The sequence below is a fragment of the Solanum dulcamara genome, chromosome 9 (assembly GCF_947179165.1).
Source record: "Solanum dulcamara chromosome 9, daSolDulc1.2, whole genome shotgun sequence".
Taxonomy (NCBI): domain Eukaryota; kingdom Viridiplantae; phylum Streptophyta; class Magnoliopsida; order Solanales; family Solanaceae; genus Solanum; species Solanum dulcamara.
The window spans coordinates 38186219-38211587 of record NC_077245.1 but is presented as its reverse complement, the minus strand read 5'-3'; the positions used below and the strand labels follow the sequence as shown (position 1 = coordinate 38211587).

Here is a 25369-nt window from a genome sequence, read left to right as displayed (position 1 = left end):
AAGGGACGATGTCTCCACAATAGCATCTCTAACTCGAACAATGTGGTAGATGCACCATTGGAAACTAACTTTTTGGCCTTAAGATATGAAATGAAATGACCCTTAGGCATTGTTGGACTAGCCTTCCACTTAATTACTGGCTTATTTGGAAACTGAAACTTGATGACTTGAGTTCCACAATTGACTGAGGCATACAAGCATAAAGCTAGTACATACCTAGAATGACACCAAAATCTACTATATTCAACTCAACTAAATCAGATGTGGTGTCTTTATAATAAATGGAAATTATACAATCTTTGTAGACTCTTTTAGCTAGAATAGACTCACCAACAATAGTAGAAACATTGAATGACTCTAGAAGGATTGGGGATGGATCCTAAACTTCACAACTATATAAGAAGTCATAAAAGACAAATTTGCACCTGGATCAAGTAAGGCATAAACATCAAGAGAAAATACTTTAAGCATGCCAATGACAACATCTGATGAGTTCTGCTGATCTTAGCTACTAGCTATGGCATACAGGCGGTTTGAACTGTTGCTTGTTCCTGAAATAGTACCCTTTTAGGCAAATGATAGTGTTGCTGAAGATTGGGCCTTGTTGCCTCCATTTCCACCGAGAAGTCTCTCATATAGTGACCCATCTTATCAAACTTTTATCAATTACTAGTGCCATCATAGCCCTCCCCTAGATGGATTCGACCGCACTTACCACACAATGACTTTTGCGAAGAACCTTAGGCCAGACTTTCTTGGGGCTAGGAATCTTGAACTTTGAAATTCTGGTTATCTTGCAACCTCTAATAATTCATATTACTTGGTGTCATTGGACTTGTTGATGATGGTGCATAACCAGATGACCTTTTCTGAAAGAACGACCTGTTGCCATTACCACTCTTCTGGTGATTAGACTCATTACATACCAACCTTGCTTTCTTGCACTGATGCTCCTCCATAGCTTTCTTCTTGTCCTCCTCAACATGATGTGCATAGACCATAAGTCTGGAGGTGTCCATATCAAAAATCAGCAAAGCGGCCTTTCACTCCTTTTTCACATGTTTGCCTAAACTAAAGACAAACTTCCTCATCTTAGACCTCACATCTGGGACCATCTCTTGAGCATACCTAGACAGCTGAATAAACTTAAGGCCATACTACTTCACTGTTAACCCCTCCTACTATAGAGATGGGGTGGGGTGGCAATAGATATAATCATAATGATGGAAGAGGTAAGTGTGGTAGCAGTTGATAATAGTAATTATAGCAATGGTGGTGGTTGTGATGAGTGAGATGATTAGTGGTAGACGACGGTAATGATGGTTGAAAATGGTGGTGGTGGTGATGGTTATTGTGGTGATAGAGGTGGTTAGTGGTGGTGGTTGTGATTGTAGATAAAGTGATGGTGAATGTTATCCACGCAAGAATACATCTTAATGATATTAAGATTACATTCTAGATCTTAATGATTATAACATATTCAAACCCATTAAGTGCTTAAATCTTAAAGAAAACAAATGCAGCTATTTGTTTAATGTATGAATTATTCAGATTCAGACCTCCATTAAGTGCAAACAAATAAAGCCTTAGTTGACTCAAGTTGTAGACTATTTGATTTTGTTTGAAATAAAAGGACCATGGTCCTTTTTTATTTTTTATTTTTTTGAAAAAAGATATGAGTTTAAAATAAAATTCCACAAGAAAGCTAACTATAAGAACTGCCCATAAATGCACAACACCACATGAGTATTCAAAGGTTTGTTTACTATGAATTAAATTATTCATCGCTAATTTCAGCTGCTTCGCAAACATTGCTTTACCGCTTTATCGGGGTTGTCAAAAATGATACTCTAGCTATAACTAGGTACACTGAGAAATGAACTTAAGAAACAAATAAAGATATAATAACAGTCAGAAGCTAAGATTACTCGTTTTAAGAACAAATACGTTTTCAAGTACTTCATAATAATGTACAACATTTTAACTGTGAGCACAAGTACAAAAGGAACTTGATGAGAGCAAGAAAAATAGGTATGTTAACTCTTTTATAATAACACACACACTATTCCCCAAACAATCTACATTTAGAAATAAAAGAGCTACATACGTTGCTTCCTATCTTCATCATCCTCTTTATCAGAATCACCACTCTCATGAAAACGTGGATTCTTCTCCCGCACAATAAGACTGCAACAAGTATCACTACAATTGACCCGCTGAAACAAAGAATGACAAACAAAAGAGAGAAGGATTTGCACCTCAACCTCCCATTGCATTAAAATCACAAACTAAGGCCTGGTTGTCAATAATAATATCCTATTTTTAATTGATGATTTTAGTAGAAGGGGAACTCCCAAGTATTTCAATTGGTGGCAAGCACATAATACATATGAAAATATGCAAGAGGAAATGTTGGCAAAAAGCAATAAAAAAAATGATGGCTTGCTTTGGTATAAAAGAGAATATCGGTCTGGATTTATGATAAGAGGTTCTCCGAGATTCACGATCATAACTCCTCTTTGAATAATCTGATCGATGGTGGTCATCTTCCCTGTTGTCACGACCCAACCTCGTAGGCCACGACTGGGGTCCGACCTAGACCCTCCGTACATATATCTATCAGCTGTGGTCACATTTAACTATAAATAAAACAATATCATGTAACAGAGCCCCACTAGGCGATAACATTTTCATAAACCTGTAGCCCTTTTCCATTTTTATCACAACATGATAGGGCACACAAGCCGACAAGGCTGTCATTACATATTAATATATATCATATATCATGTAGACCCAGTTGAATCAAACTGACATACACAACCCATATATACATGTCTGCAGACCTCTAAAACTATTGACGACAATATATGGCGGGATAGGGCACCTGCCGTACCCCTGAATAGACACAACAATTTTATACATCAGTGGATAGTATCAAAAACTAGGCCCTGTTATAATGGAGCCTCCTCCAGCTGAGCTGCATGGAATCCTAAGCTGACGGACTCCCAAAACCTGTATCTGTACCTGCGGGCATGAATGCAGCCCCTCGAGAAAGGGGGTCAGTACGATATATGTACTGAGTATGTAAAACATAACATAATACACTAGAGGTATATTCAAAATAGAGAAGTAGGGGAATAAATTATCAAATCAAAGACATGTACTTGTACTCTGTGACTCACAAAAGCATGCATGCTCAATTTATACAATATAGCCGGTCCTTTCAAGGGTCCGGTGAATCACATCTGTAGGACTATCATAGGCCCGACGCCCTCACCACCTTATTATAATACATCATCATATATATACATATGTACTCGGCCCTCTAGTGAGGGGCTCAGTGAACAATGTAGTGAATTGTGCACGATAACGTACCCAGCTCGGGACTCGATGAAAGAAGGGTTACAGTATACACGAGTAGAGTAGTGAGTAACTATATGCAATTTAAATCATTATCAGAGACTCGACAAAATAAGAAAATTAAGATTTTGTTTGAGGACCCGAGTAACGGTGTAGTCATTTCGAGTGTCCTCTAAATGCCATTATGGGTTGTCTCAAAAGTAATCTCGGGGATCCTAGACATGTATTAACATGGGGCCAAATCATTTATGCAATCAAAAACACTTAATCTCGTATAGTCTTTAAGACTTGGAGCCTGTACATTTGGTACCTCTTTAACATATAAAAGTTTCCAGAGAAATAGTTCGACTATTGTAGGAGTTCAATGTTCAAAAGTAAATAAGAGATGTTTAAGAATGGAGTTACCCCAGAGCTTAGATCATATTCAACTTACAACTAAGACAAAGACATGCCCAAAAGAAGAAAGAGAATAAGCTTTATGTAGTCTGTACTTTCCTTCAGGTGATCTTCATATATATATTTCGTACCCGGCCCATCATGGGGATAGGTGAACCACTATGGCATCATAATCTCATTTTCGTACCAAATACATATTAAGGGAAATGAGAGATAGTTGTACGTACTTATACCAAAACATGCCTAGAGAAAGCTTTACATACCTCTTGTGAGTTACTCTTTATTCCATTTGCCTCGTCGTCCTTTGAACCTATTCAACATGAAAGTAATACGAATATCAACCACTCTTAGCTTTCCATCATCTTAGGTTGCACCTTAGCATTCCTGGAATCTATTTCCTTGTCCGTCTCTTCGACTAGTTCTTTAATTAGGTAAGGCGTTAACGAAAATTGGGCAGCACCTCCCCTATAATGTACCCTATCCGAATTTCCAATTCCCCTCCTAATAAATACAGCCAACCAACAACAACAACTTGCAACATGTATATAAGTAATTCACACCAACATTACACAATACAAACTCCAAACGACTTGCTCAAAAATATGATATCCAAAATAGGGTGTCTAACCTTTATTTTGTAACACCTTTAATTATACGAAATAAGGGGTCGTGTGGTTGACACCATCAGAACCTTAACCATATTTAGAACATATTTAGGCCCTGAAACAACACACCACACCCCTGAAGCAACAACTCACAAGAACAACACTTTACTTCGACGACAATTCAACTATAACGACTACAATTTGGGTTGTCTCCAACGCCAAGCATTCCTATCTCATTTTCACGTTTTCATACACACACAAGGTGTATAACACACTCCATAACAACACCATAAATTTCAATTTGAAAGGAGAAACCTTACCTTACCCGAAATTGGCCAAAATTGTCAAATCGCAACTTGGAACTTCTTCAAACGCGCTGAAATTGAGCGGGCTGTTCGTGTTACTTCTCTGCTGCCCCAAATTGGAATTTTATAACATTAAACACTATTATGTAGCCTGGTATACCCTGAATAATTAATTCACAAAAAGAAATCGGGCCTTACCTCTTTCTTGGAGCAAACCCGTAGCTCCCTCCCTTGCCCCTCTACGTTTTTCTCTTCTCCTTTCTTCCAAGTTTCCAATTGTAAAGCTGAAGTTTTGGTTCCGTAAACATCGTAAAATACATATATACATATCCACGTGCTTAGGGAACACCTTAGATAATTAATTCATGGAGGAAAAGTGAAGAACTCACCCTTAATTCTTCCAAGCCATAGCTGTCGTGGGTACTCTCTTTCTCTCACGTTTTCTCTCTATGTTTTGGCTGATTTTTGGATACATAATGACTTAAGAGTCATTAACGTATATATATGGTTCCTTAGGAAGTGACATGTGTCATCTCCTAAGGGTGACACGTGTCAAGCCCTTATTGGGCCACGGATCCACACTTAGCCTCCAAGGCTGCCACGTGCCCTTGGTGGGGCCCACCCCCAAGTAGGTGGGTCACCTACTTGACCCCAAGCAGGTGGGTCACCTGCTGCCACGTGGCACTTTCCTAAGCTACCACATGGCACCTCCTTTTACTGCCACGTGTCATCTTCTCCTCTCCCCCATGGGTTCGTAATCTCGTCTTGTCTTAAGAGTCTATGTAATCCATGCTACGCAAGCTTGATACATATTCCAATAGCTTAAGTATGTAGTACTTTCATGTTAGTAGCTTATGTAGGTAAATCGAGTCCAACGACTCATTACTTAGCCTCCAATTCCTTCCGGATTCCTATGACTCCATTTTCAACATTCTCTACAATGGAGTATCACATTCTTCCTTCCTTAGAGTCGTTTGATAGTGTCGTAGCGTATACGGCTCACATGATAATGTCTAAGGAACTTATGAGACATTCTGAGTTTAAAAGTGTGGGGTGTAACACCTGTGACGCTTGCGATGATAATCTATTTTCCACAGATAGAGAATTAGTTATTTGCTTAATCTATTCTAATGAAACAAAAGACAGAAAAATACAAATATTGTAGAGCATTAGAACTGAATCAATAGCTTTGAAGAGCTTGCCTCTGCCATGTCGATAAGATCCTCCATGACCATGATTTCCACCATGTCTACCATCTGCAATATTTCTTGTATAAGTCAATGTCATAGACATAGTAAAAGGTCTATAAGAAATGTGACACATTTTTATTATAATTATAATATATTGCAAAATCTACTACACCAGACAGTTGGAGCACCACAGATAAATTCAGATGATTTGAAGTGCAAAGAAAAACTCATTGGAGCTTGAATGTACAACGAATCAACTATTCCAAGCTAATTGAAATCCTAAATTGGTTGATTCAATCTCTTCCTTTTCCCTTTCTTTTGATAGAGAGATCTGAAATTTAAATATGAATTTATAATTTATACTAGAATAATGAAAACTCACAGCAGCATTAATTTGGAAAAAGCAACCGAATCAATTATGGAAAAGAATACGGCTAGCTCAAAATTTAGTACTAACAAACCCAGAGCAATAACAATCAGAAGTTGTCACTCTATTCATGCAGAAACTTATATAATTTTTTTAACCATACACGTTTGATTCACTACGAAGCTAGAAAGTAGACAGTGTGCTTAACAGGTTCAGTATTTAATATAAAAACCATCATTCCTCTGAAGAGGCTCTAAGAGCTATAGTTATAACACATTAAATGAAAGGCACATATATTCGAACCACTAAGGTGCATGATAAGAACTACTTGTTCACCACTGAACCAACTTTGGTACTAATAAACATTGGCTAGTTTTACTTATGGGTGTCATTCCCCCCCCTCCATACACACACCCCTACCCACATACTCCCCTAAGTCCTGTAGTAGTAAAATCTAAATCTGCAGTAATGAGGCACTTGAAGTTGAATTTTGAATAAAAATATTTTCTTCCTGGAGAAAAAAAGGAAGAAACATATTTGCGTACTTTACACTGTACATTTCATATATTATCAAAAAATAAAATATTGTGAGAAAGAAGCTCTTTGCTAAGATGAAAGAAAGAGTCAATATTATCGAAAAAACAACTACGTATGGATTAAGAACAGTTAAACTCACAATAAGGTGGCGGCAAAACTGGTGGGTACGCGCCCAATGATCCTGTAGTATAATCCACTAGTTGCCTTTGTGCTTTCAATTTCTTTTGGACCAATTTTCCATAACTACCACGACGTATAACTAGTTAGATACTCCTAAATTCTTAAATATAAATAGAGAAAGAATGATGTCTTAAACCCCATTGACATTTGGGTGAACAAATGCAAAAAATAGGATTGTTCTAATTATTGGACTATAATGCTAGAGTTTCACTCAATCGTCCAATAAGGTGATGAAAACTTGGTGCATGATATGAAAACATTTTTATCTGAAAATAAAAAATACAAGAAAATAGCTACAAATAAAAAATTATTTTTTTAAAAAAAGAAAGTTGAAGAAGTTGAAAGAAATTTGTTAATACATGATTATTGAGTAAAAGAAGGATATCTGGATCATAGTCGATACGATATTCGTCCCGTACCTGGGAAAAAAATATAAATCAGATCAAATGCTAGCATGAATCTCAAGAAAAAAGGATGAGTCACTAACGAGATTACCTGTTCACCACTCCTACCACGGCCCCATTGCCTACCTTCTTGAAATCCCCAATCAAAATCCACATGAATAGGGCAATCATCAAGAATTGTCCCACTGATATATTTGATAGAGTCTTCAGTGTCATCTCTAGAGTAGTATCTATAATAGTTTTGCAGTTACTATCGATGCAAATGATATTTCCTCACCTTCTTTTATTTTCTTCTTTGGCATTTTTTGCCTAGTACAGGAAATAGGATGTTGCCCTAATCGGGAAATAAACTCAAAGATATATATGTAACAAACTACAACATACACCTAATACCATCTTGGTGTTTATAAGAAGAAATCACTTCAACTATCAAAAAAGAAAAAAATAATGAGAAAATAGGTTTATGTTTATTACTGCAACGACAATGGTAGCACCAAAGAGACAAACTTGTGATACACTCCTTTCATTCCGTTTTTATTGATCTATATTTATGTTGGCACATCCTAAAAGTTCACATCTTTCCTAGTGTCATATTTAAACTCAGGCATAAATACATACTACTAAATCATCTGACATTATTTCGACTTACTTCTCTCCTTTTTACTGTTCAAAATATTATTTGAACTCCTTCACATCAAACCTAATATAATAATAATACACATTCAACCATCTGTTCTTAAACTTTGTAAGTGTCAACCCAAGTCAATTAAAATGACAACACATCTAAAAGTAGCAAAATTTGACAAGCTTGGAACAGGGCAACAAGACAGAGAATGCTACGAAATAGATATACTTCCCAAATACAAATTCACCCCACACCATCACAAGTAGTCAAAGAACAATATAATAGCTTCTGAAAAAATATTGATGATACATGGATGACATGAAGGTGCATATACATTATTAGAATCATATTTTGGGATTTTTAGGGAAGAACAAATGCCTACTTTTACTTTGTGAAAGGTTAATTTGGCTGATTCGCTTTGCAAAGAACCTATTTGACTCTCATTCCTAGCTAGAAACTCTCCTCTTAATTTATTTTGTTTACCATCATTAAGAAGGTGACAAAGCAGAACAAGTAGATAACATCGAAGACGCCATAGCCAAAATACTCCAACTTTTTGTTATGATACCGTTAGACTAACAAGTTAAACAATCCCAAGACTTGAAAAAGGAGAAGAAAAATATAACACAAATACGAGAGAAATTTTCTTTTATTTTTTCTATCAAGGAGCAAAGTTTCCTTTTCAGTTCAAACTGGCAAAAACTAGATGTGACTCCATTAGTGAAATGTTTTGTAATACCAAGAAGCACGTTAGGATTACAAATGAAATGACTACATAACAGGTGATTAGTGTCAGATAAAAGTCACACCATTCATTTTTCTCCAAATTGATGCAAAAGTAATACTCATTTTGTCCCAATTTATCTAGCACTATTTGACTTGGCATAAAGTTTAAGAAAATAAAAAGACTTTAGAAATGTGTGGTCTAACATTAAGGGTGGGCAAGGGCAGCCCGGTGCACTTAAGCTCCCGCTATGCGCAGGGTCCGGGGAAGGGCCCGACTACAAGGGTCTGTTGTACGCAGTCTTACCTTGCATTTCTGCCAGAGGCTGTTTCCAAGGCTTGAACCCGTGACCTCCTGGTCTAACATTAAGGGTAACAGGAGAATTTAAAGTTAAATTATTTTTAGTTATAGAAATGTGACATTCTTTTTGAAACAACTGAAAAGAAAAGTGTGCCACATAAATTAAGATAAATTGAGATAGAGAGAGTGATAAAAAATTCTTTCCCTTCTCTCCTCTCTTTTCTTTTCTCCCACATGTCCCTCCTTTCCTCTAGGACTCTTTAAATCCAAAAATTCCAAACAAAGTTTAACATTGATTGCTATGTCAGAATAAGATAGATAACTGCAATAGTGTTGAATCCATTAAAGAAAATAAAACTGCGCTATAATCTTCAGATATTTCAAAATTTTGGAAGTCTCTGTTTTTTTCCTACCGTCTTCTGAAAGATTTCATACTTTATCATTGCAGATAAAAAAAACTCACATTTCCATATTCTCATCTAGGTCCCAAGCTTCTTCTGTTTTTCCATTTTAAGATATCGAAGGTATCAAGAACCCAAATACTAATATTTGACTTCGATAGACTCCGCTAATAGCCTTCTTTACTCTCAATAGCCAACTGCACAGTTATCCAGCAGTATGAACCAAAATCCGTATCATCCTGTCTTAACACATACTCAATAGCACCTCTCAACCTGAACCTTGTATGTCGAACTTTTACTCATGTAGTTCCTTTGCACCAAAGAACAGCTGGATCTAATTTTCACCTTCATGTGAAAAACAAGCTTCATCCGCAATTTTCAGCAGACATCCGTCTTGACTTCTGCCTATGCCATTGGCCTTACTCTAACACTGCCAACTTTCCAAAGAAAATGAAAAAAATTAAAGATATCAAATTGAACCCTTGCTTGTACTGGGAATCTTGTCCTTGCTAGGGAAACCAAAAACCTAGATGGTCTTCGATCGCATCGAGTGGATTCAGATTTCTTGTAATATGCTAGAAGAACATGTCAAACTAGTTTTAACACTCAATACTGAATCAAATAATCTTCAGAATTCTTCTTAAGTTCCTTGTATTAACCCTCAGGACTGTAACATGTGTCGTCTAAATCTGAAGACACAACGAGTAAAGAGTTGAGCGATACTTGTAGGAGTAGAAACGGCATACATGATCCTTAAATTCATCAGATGGCATGAACAAATGACAAATAGATAAAATGAAATTCTTTTTTTTTGATAAACAGTAACATATATGATATGAGATGCTTATTAAACAAGTAAACAAAATCAGAGATAGAGGGAACTAGCTAAAGCTGGAGCAGATGTACCATATTTGGAGAAGAAATTATACGGTTGAAGGTTAGCAACACAAAATGAAAGAATTTAAGATTGAAAGCAAGTTCAGGTCATACATCATAAAGTAGAATCCACAAGGAGTTTTGGAATTCTTATCTAACCCCATCACTATCCTTTTAATCTCTCCAGCACGAGAGAACAGCTCATATACTTGCTCCTCTGTTGTGTAGAATGACATATTCCCCATATAAACAGTTATCGACTTTAACAAAGCATCTTCAAATTCTTCTTGTGTTCCTGGAAACCTTCTATCCCTATATGCTGAAATCTTGGCTAAATCCTAAGAGAGAAACAACAAGGAAATGTTAAAAGATAGTTAAAAGCAAATAAAATCTAGATTAAGAAAGGACATAGGACACTACATTCTCGTTATGTTAAAATTTTATGAAATGCCAATGGAGATGCAGGAGACTCATTTGCTGCACTTTGCTAACATTATATAGAAATATGGGAAGTCATAGATGTATCTTGCTTCCTAAACAACAAACTTTCGAGTTAAATCAGGAAACCATGTAAGAGTTGGTAGCTACTCATAACACTGAGGCTTATAGCTTAGTGGTACCTATTCAAGTCTCCATGCAATAGGTGTGTGTAGAATTCTTACTGTACCCTTCCCAACCCTCCTTCATGATAGAAATATAAGGGGAAAAAAAGTTGATAACTCCTCCGATGAGCAACTACACAAGGATTAAAGTAGAGTGTAAAAAGTAATAACATGTTTTATATACTCCAAAGGCTGTGCTTTCCACAGGCAGGAGCAGATCTCTTCAGGCACTAGTACAATCCACGAAAACACAAAGAAAGACACAACTTAAAAACATCAAGTCAATGGACAAATTGATTATTGGAAAAACATACCATGTATACAGCATACATAAAAAGACAAAGAACACTGTGGAATTCATATTACCTTGAATAGAGAAGCCATTGCAATTTTCTCCCTAGGATATCTCCCACTTTGGCTCTTTTGAGCCTAATAACTGCAACATTCTAATTCAGGTTAAGAACAACAGGAAAAAAATATTCATAGATATATAAATAAGATCAATAGAGAAAAGAATGATTACTCCTTCCAGATAATAGCTATCAAGTTCTCCAATATATAAAGTTCCACATAACAGCCAACATTTTGATAGACTGATTCCAAGTTAAATGAAATTTATTTTTTTTTCTTTTAGCATATTCTAAATGAAACAACAAGAATAAAAAAGAAAATTCTAGTAAAAGTAATTGAGAATTATGAGTCCCATTGTGCTGAAACCTGACAACATGGATAAAAGTTCAGTTGAACTTCATCAAGCAAATTCATTTTCTGTTTTTATAAGTTAATAAACAGGTTAAAAAAGATTATGCCTTTATTTGCTTTATTCCGTTCTTTTCTTATTTAAAACAAACATTCAATAACTTGACCACTGATACGATAACATGGGAAACAATACATAGTGTTTTTAACTTGAAAAAAATAAAAAAAATGTTGACAAATGGATACAAATAAGTCATCTTTTACAGACTTATACAAGTAGTATAGTCAATTTAGTACAAAAAAAAATTATAAGAATCAGGAAAAATAATGTAGAAAAAATAAACAAAATTTAGGGGTTCGAAGATGAAAAATAACCCAAATCATAAAATGCTAGTTTGGCAATAAAGAAGCATTTGGAACGAGGATTGCATCATCTTTCTCTCTCTACAATATCTCTCTAGCAAAAAGCTCCTAATAAGGGCACTTAAGTCACAAATACGAAAATGGGGGGGACCCACCTCCCAACGCTGAAACATTTCGTTCTAAAGATAGGATCGTAGATCCTGTCGATACGAATGTAATGCAAGTTACGACGACCCGAGGGTCCAAACACAGCTCCTCCAATTCACCAAACGCTGATGCAATCACTGTACACATATCTGAGGAGGAGCTGCGAGCAGCACACAAAATCATTGCTTTGCACAAAGATGGATTGATTCGAGTCTCAAGAGTGGGTGCAAATGATTCATCATCACTTGGACTACATACAGTTGAAAAATTAGAACAAATTACATCACCAGTTGTGAGCACTAAATTTTCAAAATTTGAGCTAAAGAACACAGTCTCGCCGGACAAGCGAATTGAAATTCGAACAAGTTCCGACGATATTCGAGATGTCGGACCCACTGGGGTTTGTTCTCCTGGTCAAGACGCGTCTAATGGTATAAGTTTCACCGGCATTAGAATCGCCGGCAAAAACTTTGATGTCGGCGCTGGAGCTCCGGCAAGTATATCCCATCAAAATCAATGCCAACATGCTAAGCTCGATGAGGAGAACCTTTCAGGCATCAAGAACCAGCTCGAATTTCAACCACAGGCTTCGAATATCCATTTCGCTACTGAACGAGAAGAGGTCGCCGGACCTCCGGTTAACCAATTGAGCCAAGACCAATGACAAAAGGTGCGCAACAGTGTAGAGAAGCTTCCTAGCTATATGGATAGTCTTGAATCACTACCAAAAGATTCAAATTTGAAAAGTTGTCAAGGCGACAATCGTGATGAGACTGCCGGAGCTCCGGTGAACAAAATATTGAGACACCAATCCCAAAATGTTCCCAAGGCTGTTGTGACGCTTCCTACACAAACCACTGACCCCAAATTATCTTCAAAAAGTTCAAATTCAAAAAGTTGTCAAGACTTTTCCGAAGGAGATTATCAAAGTCACAGTGGTATTCGAATTGAGGAACCTACATTGGCTAATGATCACCATCCGTACCTTGATGATTGTAGTCAATCCCACAATAATCAAATAACTTGCAATGATCCAATGCCAAAAAACTTAAACCATATCTGCAGCACTAGTTCGATCACAGGAGTACAAGGTAAGTTTTCTCCTTCTCTTGATTTCAATATGCAGGGTCAGTATGTGTGTTCTCCTAATGACATTCAACTATCTCCTAATTATATTGATCTTCCTAATAATCATGGGCAAGGTTTGGAAAATAATTTGGTGCCTAGTGCTGATGTGCATCATTATCATACTAATAAGAATAGTGCAGCTGGACATAATTCTACTTCTATGAATATTGATGTTAATTTGTTGAAATCCAATGGAGTAAATACACTCCTTGGTACTGCTTCTAATAATCTTATGCAGGGTAATGAGCATAACACTACCAAGCCTAATTCTAATGCTGAGACCCTGACCACCAACATACTCCAAACTCACAAAACTACAAGTACTCCAAGTACCTTCCCAAAAATATCCTCCAACTTTGATAAGCCTAGCCCCAACAATCAAGTCCCTAAACCTGTTAGTACCCAACCTCAACAACCTGAAAACAACAATAGAAATCCTCAGAGAAATCAGTTCCCCAATAGAAAGGAACAGGTCCCTCACCCTGCCCCCTACACTGTGATTCAAACCTTTGTGTCTAAGTTTAGATTAAACCAAGCTAAGAATGACACCCTTCTTGAACTATATACTCCTATCTATACTACTATATAAGGGTTACCAGCTGTGATATATGATTGATGACTTCATGATTAAATTAGCTCAAAGATGCAAATGTACTCTTGTTGGGAAATTTAGTAACACCATGCCAAAGGTGGAACTCATAAGGAGAAGCTTCATCCTCCAAACACAGCTTGTGGGAGGTGTTAAAATTGCCCATTTTAATGCAAGGCATGTATACATTGACCTTGACAATGAAATGGATTACACAACTGTGTGGACCAGGCAAAGGATGACCATTGAAGGGCAAGTTATGAGGATACAAACTTGGACACCAACCTTTAGGCCTGAGGAGGAAACTCCTATAGTTCCTGTGTGGGTAGCACTGCCAGAACTCCCATGGCATTGCTATGAAAAGGAGTTTGTTACTACACTATTGGCCCCTGTTGGAAAAGTCCTCTTTATGGATGCTGCCTCTATCCAAAAGACAAGAGGAAGTACTGCCAAGGTGAGAGTTCAAATCAACCTTACCCAGGAGAGGCCTCATCATGTCTGACTTGGCTATGACAAAAGAGATCCAACTATTAGAAGATGGCAAGAACTACTATATGAGAATGTCCCTGAATATTGCATGTATTGCAAGCATCAGGGGCATATGGTGCATGTCTACAACATAAGAAAAAGAGATGAAGAACAAAAGAACAGGAAAGAAGCAGAAAATGAAAAGAAAACCAAGAGCCATGATGAGAAAGACAAAAGAGAACAAGTTCATCCACCACCTGCCAACCTACAGGTGCACAACAATCCTTCAACAACCAAAGTACCACAACAGCCACAAAACACTATGACTAGCAAGGAGGACAATGGCTGGCAAACTCAAAGAAGAAAACAGAACAAACGACCTACTAATGTGCAGCAGCACCAGGACATCAGAACCACAGGAGCACTACTCAAAGGTAAGTATGTACCAGTGCATCAACTCAATGCTGATCCAGGTAAAAATGCTACTCCTACTACTACTTCCAATGTTCTTGTTGATCTTGTTATGCAAGATCAACCCACTAACCAAGGTGCAGGAGATACAAACAACCAAAGGAACTCAATAGTGAAGAGTTCATCAGTAAGGCAAACAAGTACTACAACTCAGAGATAAGGTATTGACTTATCTCTCCCACAAACCCCTTCCCCTCATATTGGATGTACAAGTAATATCTTAACAGGTACTACTCAAAGGACCAATGTTGCAAGGGACTCAGGTATTGACTCTACTAGCCCAATCCCCAGGATGCCCCCAATTTTTAATGTTGTTGATATTATTGATGCTGAAGTTGTTGGGGGGCAGGATGGAAGTGAAAAGGAGGCACACTCAACCTGCAGGAAGGGGTAACCATAAGGGGAAGGGATTTGTCTCATATTTTGCATGAGAACCAAAACACTGACCCTAGGAGTGACTCTAGAGCCACTGCAACCACTGAGCACAACAATATCAATGATCCAGCCTAGCCTGAAAATGCTAAAGGAAGTGGTACTGCACAGGATTCTACTTTGCCAACTCCTAAAGGATCTATGGCTAAAGACTTGGGGTCACTTGCTAGCACCAGTGCCAAGTACTCTACTGCAAAGAGGAACAAGTTAAGTAAGAAAACGAGGGATGCTATCAAGAAGAAAATTGATGAAAAAAATCATGCTGAGGGAGTTCCTAAGTTTTGTCACAGCATGACTATGCAACAAACTCATCAGCCTTGCGAACAATTTGTAATTGATGATGATCAAGTGGGAATGGATATCACTATCCTCCAAGCCCATTGCATTCTCACAACTCCCATTCAGTCAGCAGGTGTCAATACTGAAACACATACTAATATAGCCAAGGCCAACTATACTCTCAACACTGAGGTTGATGAATATGTAGTGTGTGTATCTGAGAATGAAGAAGATAGTGATTATCAACCAATGACTGACTATGAGGATGAGGATGCTATGAGTGAACAATTGATTAAGGCTTTCAGCCCATCCAGGGACAAGGTGTATGAGGATGAGGTCCAACAGGTTGCTAAGTCCCAGGGATTCTCTGATGAATATAGGGTCACTTATTCTGAAGATGAGGAAAACCATGACCATTGGAAAGAGGCACAACAAGAAGATTAACTGGAGGCATTTAAATCCACATTGACAGCTTTATTGCAGAGAAAAAGTCAGCAAGACAAGGAGGAGAATGATCCACCCTCTAAAAGTAAGCAAACAAAGAAAAAGACTAAGAAAAGTATCATCAGCAGTTCTGATAAGGTTGTTCTCAATAGCAACATCAACACTAGGTCCAAAGCTCACAAACCTTAATAATTAGTATAATTTGCTGGAATGCAAGGAGTATTAATACTCAAGGGGCCCTTGACAGGCTACAAAAGTTGAAAGATCTCCATAAGTTGTCTATTATAGCAGTGCTGGAACCATTCTCCAACAAATCCCAAATTGAATTCCACAGAATTCAGCTAGGTATGGATAATGTTATGTCCAACTCCAACAGCAAAATCTGGTTATTCTGGAACAAAGACATTGTATGCAACATTGTTGGCCAGGATGAACAGCAAATGACTTGTGACATTACTCATGTGGCTTGTCCTAATAGCTACCTCATTACCTTTGTATATGCAAAATGCAAGGACTATATGAGAAGAGACTTATGGGATAAGATGCTGCAATTTTCCAGTAAGGAGAAGCCTTGGTGCATCATTGGAGACTTTAATATTATTACAGATGTTGAAGAAAAGATGGGGGGCCAGCCATACAATGTGACCAAGAGCTTTGAGTTTATTAGTGTGATATAGAAGCTTGTGGACTCACTGATCTGGGGTTCTGTGGGCAGAAGTTCACCTGGTGCAACAATAGGGACAAAGATGCTAGGATTTGGAAAAGACTTGACAGGGCCATGGTTAATGAATCTTGGTTAGAAGTCATGCCTGTAACAACTGTCAATCACTTGGCCTCCACAGGATCTGACCATTGTCCTCTACTACTTGAAAGCATGGCAAAACAAGGTAATGTTATTAAGTATTTCAAATTTCTAAACTACTGGACAGACAATGTTAATTTTCTTAGCACTGTAAAAGCATGTTGGGACAATCCTGTGGAAGGAAATCCAATGAGAACCTTCCAACAAAAGCTGAAAAGAGTTTCTAATATTCTTAGTAAGTGGTCAAGAAATGAGTTTGGGGACATTTTTGCTTCAGTAAAAGAATATGAAGAGCAGGTGAGACAAGCTAAAGAAAAAATAATCAGTGACAATACTGAAGAGAACAGGTCCAAGCTACATCAGATCAATGCTCAGTACATCAGATATCTGAAGATGGAGAAGGCTATCTTAAAGCAAAAAACTCGACTTCATTGGTTCAAAGATGGAGATGCCAATACTAGTTATTTTCATGCTATTATCAGAGAAAGAAGAAGAAAGTTATTCATCCATCAGATTAGTGATGAACATGGCAATACTATTCAAGGTGAAGACAATATTGCAAGAGCAGCCACAGCACACTTTGAAAAAATATTCAGTGGAGAAGAGAGACTGATCAGGGAAGATGTTCTTAAATGCATTCCAAAGATGGTTACAGAGGAGCAGAATGAGAGCCTGCAATCCTTACCTACTATGGATGAGCTGAAGAAAGTTGTATTGTCTATGAGCCCTACATCAGCTGCTGGACCAGATGGAATGAATGGGAAATTCTTTCATTCATGCTGGGATATCATCTGTGAAGACCTACTGAGATTAGTCCAGTATTTCTTCAATGGACATGGTATTCCCAAGTTTATTTCTCATGCATGCTTAGCTCTACTTCCTAAGAATGAGCATCCTAACAGCCTCTCAGAATACAGGCCTATTTCTCTCAGCAACTTCACTAACAAGATCATTTCTAAGTTGATAAGCCTCAGAATTGCTCCAATATTGCCTCAGCTAATCTCAGATAATCAATCTGGATTTGTTAAAGGTAGGAGTATTTCTGAGAACATAATGTTAGCTCAAGAAATCATCCACAATATTAAGAGACCAAAGGCTGGGGATAATATGGTGATAAAGCTAGATATGGCCAAGGCCTATGATAGGGTCTCTTGGTCATTCATTTGTATGGTCATGAGGAAAATGGGGTTTGGAGAAGTGTTGATTGATATGGTTTGGAGGATTATGTCAAACAATTGGTACTCAGTCATCATTAATGGTGCAAGGCATGGCTTCTTCCACTCTACAAGAGGACTCAAGCAAGGAGACCCTCTATCCCCTACTTTATTCATCATTGAAGCTGAAGTTTTGTCTAGACTTCTCAACAATCTTCATCACCATTATTTATATATAGGATTCCAGATGGAAAGAAGAGGTCCTCAAGTAAATCACTTGAGCTTTGCAGATGATGTGATCATTTTCACATCTACCAGCAACTTCTCACTTACATTGATTACCAAAACTCTTAAACTGTATGAAGCTATTTCAGGACAACTTATCAATAAAGATAAGAGTCAAACCATGATGCCACTGAATACTCCCTCTGATGTGGTGGAAAGGGTCAGCAAGATCACAGGATACAATTGCACTCATGGCCCAATCACTTACCTAGGCTGTCCCCTATATATAGGAAGACAAAGGATCATATATTTCTCTAGTATGGTTTCTAAGGTTCTAAGCAGGATCAGGGGATGGCAGACTAAAATGTTAAGCTATGGAGGTAGAGTCACCTTGGTGAAATCAGTGCTGCAATCCATTCCTATACACCTGCTGTCAGCTATCAGTCCTACCAAGACCACCATGAATCAAATCAAAAGACTAATTGCTGACTTCTTTTGGGGATGGGAAACTGAAAGAAGAAAATATCACTGGGCCTCTTGGGATACTCTCAGTTATCCTTATGAGGAGGGTGGTATAGGTGTTAAAAAATTAGAAGATGTGTGCTTATCCTTCCAATATAAACAGCGGTGGACTTTCAGATCAAAGAAGACACTATGGGGGGAATTCCTTAAAGCAAAATACTGCCAAAGGGCTCATCCAGTCATAAAAAAGTGGAACACAGGACAGTCCCTCATGTGGAAGCACATGATGAGCAATAAAAGAGATATTGAGCCTCATATACAATGGAGAATCAAGTCTGGAACAAGGAGCTTTTGGTGGGATGATTGGCTAGGGGTAGGTCCATTAGATTACCACAATGAAAGTCTCCCTAGATTGAATAACACTACTGTCTCTGAACTAATAGAGAATGGAGGATGGAAGGCAGAGGAAGTAAGGAAACATGCGCCCCCTCAGCTGGTGTGCAAAATTCTCAGCACTCCCATCAGCTATATTCCAAATATGCAGGATCAAGCCATCTGGAAGCCTAACTCTCATGGCAACTTCACTTGTGCATCAGCTTGGGAGTTAGTAAGAAAGAAAAAGACAAGATCTCTCACTAACAGCAATATATGGCACAATAGCATTCCTTTCAAGGTCTCTTTTCTTTTGTGGAGAGCTTTCAAACTTAAGCTACCCACAAATGACAGAATTGTGGCCTTTGGACAGGAGCCTGCTGCATGCTCTTGCTGCTATAGAGCAGGTCTTGATGATGTAGACCATATCCTTATTTCAGGCTACTTTGCACAACTTATTTGGAAGCACTTCTCAGGGTACTAGGGTCTACAACACAGCAACACTCCTCTAAAAAACCTATTGATGAGGTGGTGGCTAATCAAAACTAACAATGAGCTTCATAAGTTAGTAATGCAAGCCATCTCCATTTTTGTGTGCTGGAATCTATGGAAGAATAGATGTGCATGCAAGTATGGAGGCAAGAAGTCTAATGCTACTAGAGTAATATTCTCAATATCCAAAGATCTATATATGCTTATCTCTACTGTGTATCCATATATTGATTTGCCAAGTAAGTGGGCAGATTTGGTTACCATGGTTGAAAAAAGCCAACATGAGTTGAGAATAACCAAAGTATGTTGGACTAAACCACAACCTACAATGATCAAGCTCAACACAGATGGGAGTGCCCTTAATAATCCAGGAAAGATAAGGGCAGGAGGCATTCTAAGGGACCATAATGGAGTGCTGATATATGCCTTTGCATCTCCACTAGGCTTTGGTTCTAATAACCAAGCTGAAGTACAAGAAGCTCTTATTGGTATTCAATGGTGTCTACAACATGGCCACAGTAGGGTAGCCCTGGAAGTAGACTCTGAGCTACTGATCAAGTGGCTCAAACAAGAGATGAAACCACCATAGAATATTCACACCTATCTCACTGAGCTGCAGTTATTGATTAGCAAGATGGAAAGCTTCCACTGCAGACATATCTTTAGGAAAGCTAATTTCCCTGCAGATACACTCTCAAAAGAAAGCCACATGAAGGACCATACACAACACTACTACAGTTTTCAACAACTTCCAAGAGAGACCAAGGGATATTACAAAATGGACAAAGCTGGCATGGCTAGCTTTAGGAGAACAAAGATGAAGAAGATCCACCAACCACCTTGAAGGATATCACTAATCATGCTCTAGTGTTAGTTTCCATTCAAGTATATTTATTCACACTTTTTTAATACTAGTTGATATATATAATGATATCCAGGACCATTATAAAAGGGAGAGTCTCCCTAGTTTACTGCTTTCCTAGAATAATTACCATACCACTAGAGATAAGGGATAGAGTAGCTATCTTCTCTTCTATTGTCCTCTTGTTTATGCAGGTAGTTGCAGACATGGAAAATGTCAACCAGCAATATAATAGCATACAACAATCCACAGCAACAACTGTCCAAACCAGCAACACAACATCCACCACATGGAACTCCATTCAACAGCAATCAAAAAAGAAACTCTGGTTCTATTATTGTTTTCTGTTGTGTGTCTCATTGTGCAGGTTTAATGCTACTTTGAGCCTGGGGTTGGAGTTACAGCAGCTGAGTTTGAAGTTCTTGCACCAGCATATCAACAACATCACATGTAGATGCTACAGCAACTACATTACAGAGATGCAGCAACAACAACATAAGAATGCTGTAGAGATGCAGCACAGGAATCAGCAATGGGATTTCTCCTTTTGTTTGTCTATCTTGTGCAGGTACTCTGAAGAGCTGATCCTGATCATAAGGAATGATCTCCTCTTAGGAGTAGCTTGCAACAACAAGCATCTTAACCCCCTCTACTATGGAAGTAACATGGAGATACCCAAGGACCTGCAACAAACTATGACCAAAATGCAGCAAGGTATGATGTGCAGGGTGATTTGGACCATGTGGATCTATACCAAGGTCTCCAAAATTTGCAGGACTGCAGCAAATACTATAGGAGCAAGACCCAAGAAGTCTCATCTCAAACGGATAATTAGAGACGTTAGGCGAGCGACCTTGAAAAAGTCATCTGTCTTAAGCCTAAAGAGGGAGCATTTTGCTATTTGGAAGTTCCAACCTATGTAAAATGCCTCAAAATCTTGCAGGACAAAAGAAAAGCATGTTTGTGCAAGTCTCAAGGAGTTTCAGCTCAATCGGATAATTGGAGACGTTAGGGGAGCGACCTTGAAAAAGCAAACAGGCTCCAAAACACTATGAGAGGTCCTTTCCTTTTTGCTAGCTTATGCAAGTTCTTTCTTGCTTTTGTTTGTTTGTTGTATTGTTGCAAGTTGCTGGAGTGATACATCAACATGTATTAACAACAACTACATGGAGTATATCAAAGATACAACCACCAAATCAAATAAAAACTCCAAGACTGCTACACAAGGCCCATTCTGGGTTTTCTGTCTGGTTGGCTGTTCGTTTTTCTTTGATGGTTTTTGTGTAAGTACAACACTTGATGGGGCACCTTGGAAAATAAAAGGCATCAACATAGAGACAACAACCTTACAAGCTAGGACTTCACCAACACATCAGCTCTCCACACAAGCCAATTCCCTTACTGCAACACTTGAAGTAGACCCTTTGCATCCCAAAACTCCTGAAGCTCCTTACTCCTTTACTTATTATGTGCAGGCACATAAGAAACAACTACTAGTTAATAGTACTAGTTACAGTAGTTTGCAGATTTGTTTGGTTGTGTGGTTTGTTGGTTTTGTTTGTCTGTGCAGGTCCATAAATCCTCACACTAAGGGAGACAACTACTTGGCTTACTTGGACCTCATCATCACAGCAACACTACTACATACCGGGTTCCTGGTCTCAACACCTACAACAACTTTTATGCACCCCAGCTACAACTTCAAAGTTGAGAATACTTGGGTTCTCAGAGCACCAGCAGCCATCAGCATCCAACATCTGTACCAACAATTTGCAGCACTCAATGAGCAACTACAAGTCATTACTACTTCATACATCAGCTTCCAGATTTGCTTATTGGGAGAGGCAATAAGGAGTTGGTTACAGGAATGCAGCAACCTTCCTTGGCTACTTGTATCAAGAAGCTGCCTGCAGGTTTGCAACAGCCATCACACCTCCCATATTTGTTTGGCTCTTTTGTTGCTTGGTTGTGCAGGTACACAAAGTCTCAGACAAAGGGAGACAACAGCCACACAAGCAAGGGCCTCACCTACTCCCATCACCTCTCCATGCATACCAGATGCATTCTTTCAACACCTGCAACAGCTCCCTTACATTCAAGACTCTTGGAACTCCTTCTTGGTTCATGTGTGGATGTGCAGGTACACCCCTAATCAGCTTCGACAGCACTGCAACTATGCAAAATGCAAGGCACACAATGGTGCACATCCAATCAGCTGCTCAAGTCAAGGAGGCATCACATACAAGTTGCACTACACAACTTCTCTATCTTTCATGATCCTCAACAACAACCCCAAGGCTACTTGCTGCTATAGCTCCATTTACTTCCTATCCTTTCATCCTCCCTACTACTCATCCTTATATTGATGTTGTTGCATATTTCCTTGGACTTACTTGGTATGACAAGACTAAAAAGGGCAAAGATGAAAAGAATTTTCCCATCCCATGCGAGATAAAAGTTTTATATACTTTTTTCTTCTTCAATTTAGCTATGTCTGATACGTAGCATAGTTGAATAGAAATAGTGTAGGTTACTCTCTTTTTTCTCATGGAAGGGGAGAGTCTCCCTCATTTATGCTTTTCTAGTCGATTTGTACCGGGAGGAGTCCTCTCATAGGTTTACTGTTTTCTAGTTATAGTTAGCCTCTCTTTTGTATCGGGGATGAGTTAACTGACCTTAATAGGTTAGCCGACTTATGAACCAACATAGGATTGGAGGTAAGGTTTATGTCCCCCTCCTTGTATTTTTATTTTGTTTATTTATGTTAAGGCTTGGGGGTGCTGCTCAACCCCTGACTATGCACGAGAGGTGGGAGCCTCGTGTAGGGCCTGTTCCCTTAAAAAAAAAGAAAAAAAAGAAGCATTTGGAACCAAATAAAAAACTAGAGAAGGGAAGGGAACTTACAAATTGGAGAAAAGAAGTTCAACTTAAAAACACATTGGCCACCTCCACCTCACACTAATTGGGTCGACCCTATACTCTTTTTTCACTTGCCGCACAAATTAAGAACAAAAAGGTTTTTTAAAAAACTTAAATAGGAGAAAATTACATAATGTAACAGATATGTGTTATTTATTTATTATATACATAATTATATTTTAATAAATTTATATATTTATAATTATACTTTATTTTTTTAGCATCTCTCTTCTAATCTAGCTTGCCTCCCTCCTCCCCTCCTCTCTCACTTTCCCTCTTTCTATATCTCTCCCTCCCCCTCTCTCTCTTTTTCTCTCACTCCCTCTCTCCCTTTTTAGTTTTATTTTTCTTATTAGTGAACATGGCCGCTCTTCGCACGATCATATAAATTGTTAAAATTTATTAAATAAGTTTTAAAAATATTCTAAAAGGAGTTTTAATTCAGTTTATTATAGTACTTAAAATTTATATTTTTTGTAATTTTAAATCATCTAAGAATCTTTGGTCTTCTCCAAAGATGCTTTTACATCGATAAAATTATTTCTCTTTATTTTTAAAAGTTGAACTTTTTATGTGCATGTGCATATATATACATAATTTTTCTTTGTTTGTCTAAAACATATATACGCTTATATGTTTAATATATATATATATATATATATACACACATATGTGTGTACATATATATGTTATATAATTTCTTTTTATATGATTTTTTTTAGATATCTATTTGTGTTTTTCCTTCTAAGATAAGTGCTGAGTTTTTAAGATTTTATTCCATAAAAGGTAAAAATATATATTGTATTTACATTAAATAAATTAATGCAAAACATATGAAAATATGAAAAGTTATATTCAATAAATATAACAAATATTATAAAATTTTAACGGTAAATAACTAAACAATAAAGTAGAAGCCTACTGTATGATCTTAAGGAAAGTTAGTAAACATATATTTTGGAAATCTCAAAAAAGTATTGTCTTTTTTTTTATGATATACTGCTTCTTTATTTTATTTGCAGTATTATTATTGAGTTCTTTTTGAAATCCAAGAAATAAAATGTAAGTTAAGGCACAAATGTATATGGTAGTTTTATGCAAGTTTTTTGGGAGAAAAAAAAAACTCATTTCTTTTTTTAATCGTATTGCAAGTAAAATATTATGGGCATTTCGTGTTTATATATTACTATTTCTTATCATTATCCTTTCTAATTAGTAACTCTTATTTATGTATCTGGTTTAAACAAAATGTATGCATTTCATGAAATTTAAAATAAATAAAAGGAAAGTACTAATAATTTTCTCACAACTATCTTAATTAGTTAAATGTTACATCATGTTACATAGAAAGCTTTTCGTTTTCTATATTTCATTACATTCTTATTGAATAATACTTAATATATAATTGCAATAGAGAAAAAAGGATAATTATATTAGACATATCAAATTATTTTACCTCATAAAATTGAGCTATGCATCTAACAATCTTCATCATAGATCTCTATCATGCAAAATCAAATCAAAGAAGACAAAAAAATAACAAACCAAAAAGACAAAAGATGAAGCATAACGAAAAATGAAAACAGGTTTTTATAAGAGTGATTTTAAGGTGTCACCAATTTGTATATTAAATTATTTGAGGTTATAAATATGAAAGATTAGGAATTATGGACATTAATAATATTAATTAAGAGTAGAATTTATGTATTAAGGAGATGATTTTATAAAATAAAATATTTGAATGAAATGAGAGAAAAAGGCCAAAAAAAATTGAAAAAAGATAAATATGAATAGAGGCCATAGAGAGGTGTCACATCACTTTTTCTATGATCCTCCATTATATATATTTATTTATTTGTTTTGTGTGTTAGTATCAATTGTATATTTATTTTCTCTCTCTTCGTCACCCTCTATAGCCATATTATTTTGTATATTTGTATTAATTCTATATTTTCTCTCTCTCCTCCATCTCCCTCTCTCAATGCCTCCCTTCATTTTTGGCCTTTATTCTTGAATTTTGCATTATTTGTTTATTTCAACGGTATATTCGCTCTGCTTTATCTTTCATCTCCTTCTTTCTTCCACTATAGTCATTTTTCTATTTTTCTTTCTATACTTGTATTAATGGTATATTTATTTTTTTATCTCCCTCCGTTTCCCTCTCTCACTATCTTTCTCTTTTTTTTCTT

At 37.1% G+C, this 25369-nt stretch overlaps 1 protein-coding gene across 1 annotated transcript; it reads right to left on the bottom strand.

The window, feature by feature from the left end:
• Window positions 1-803: 803 nt before the first annotated feature.
• On the bottom strand, window positions 804-11256 carry LOC129903653 (nuclear cap-binding protein subunit 2-like). The gene is made up of 11 exons (XM_055979199.1): window positions 11239-11256; window positions 10385-10608; window positions 7436-7574; window positions 7326-7359; window positions 6900-7013; window positions 5869-5922; window positions 5729-5750; window positions 2468-2551; window positions 2108-2175; window positions 1821-1881; window positions 804-1005 (listed from the first exon to the last, which is right to left on the bottom strand). Exons 1-11 carry the CDS (start codon window positions 11254-11256, stop codon window positions 804-806), a joined length of 1020 nt encoding a protein of 339 aa, XP_055835174.1.
• Between the last annotated feature and the right edge of the window lie 14113 nt (window positions 11257-25369).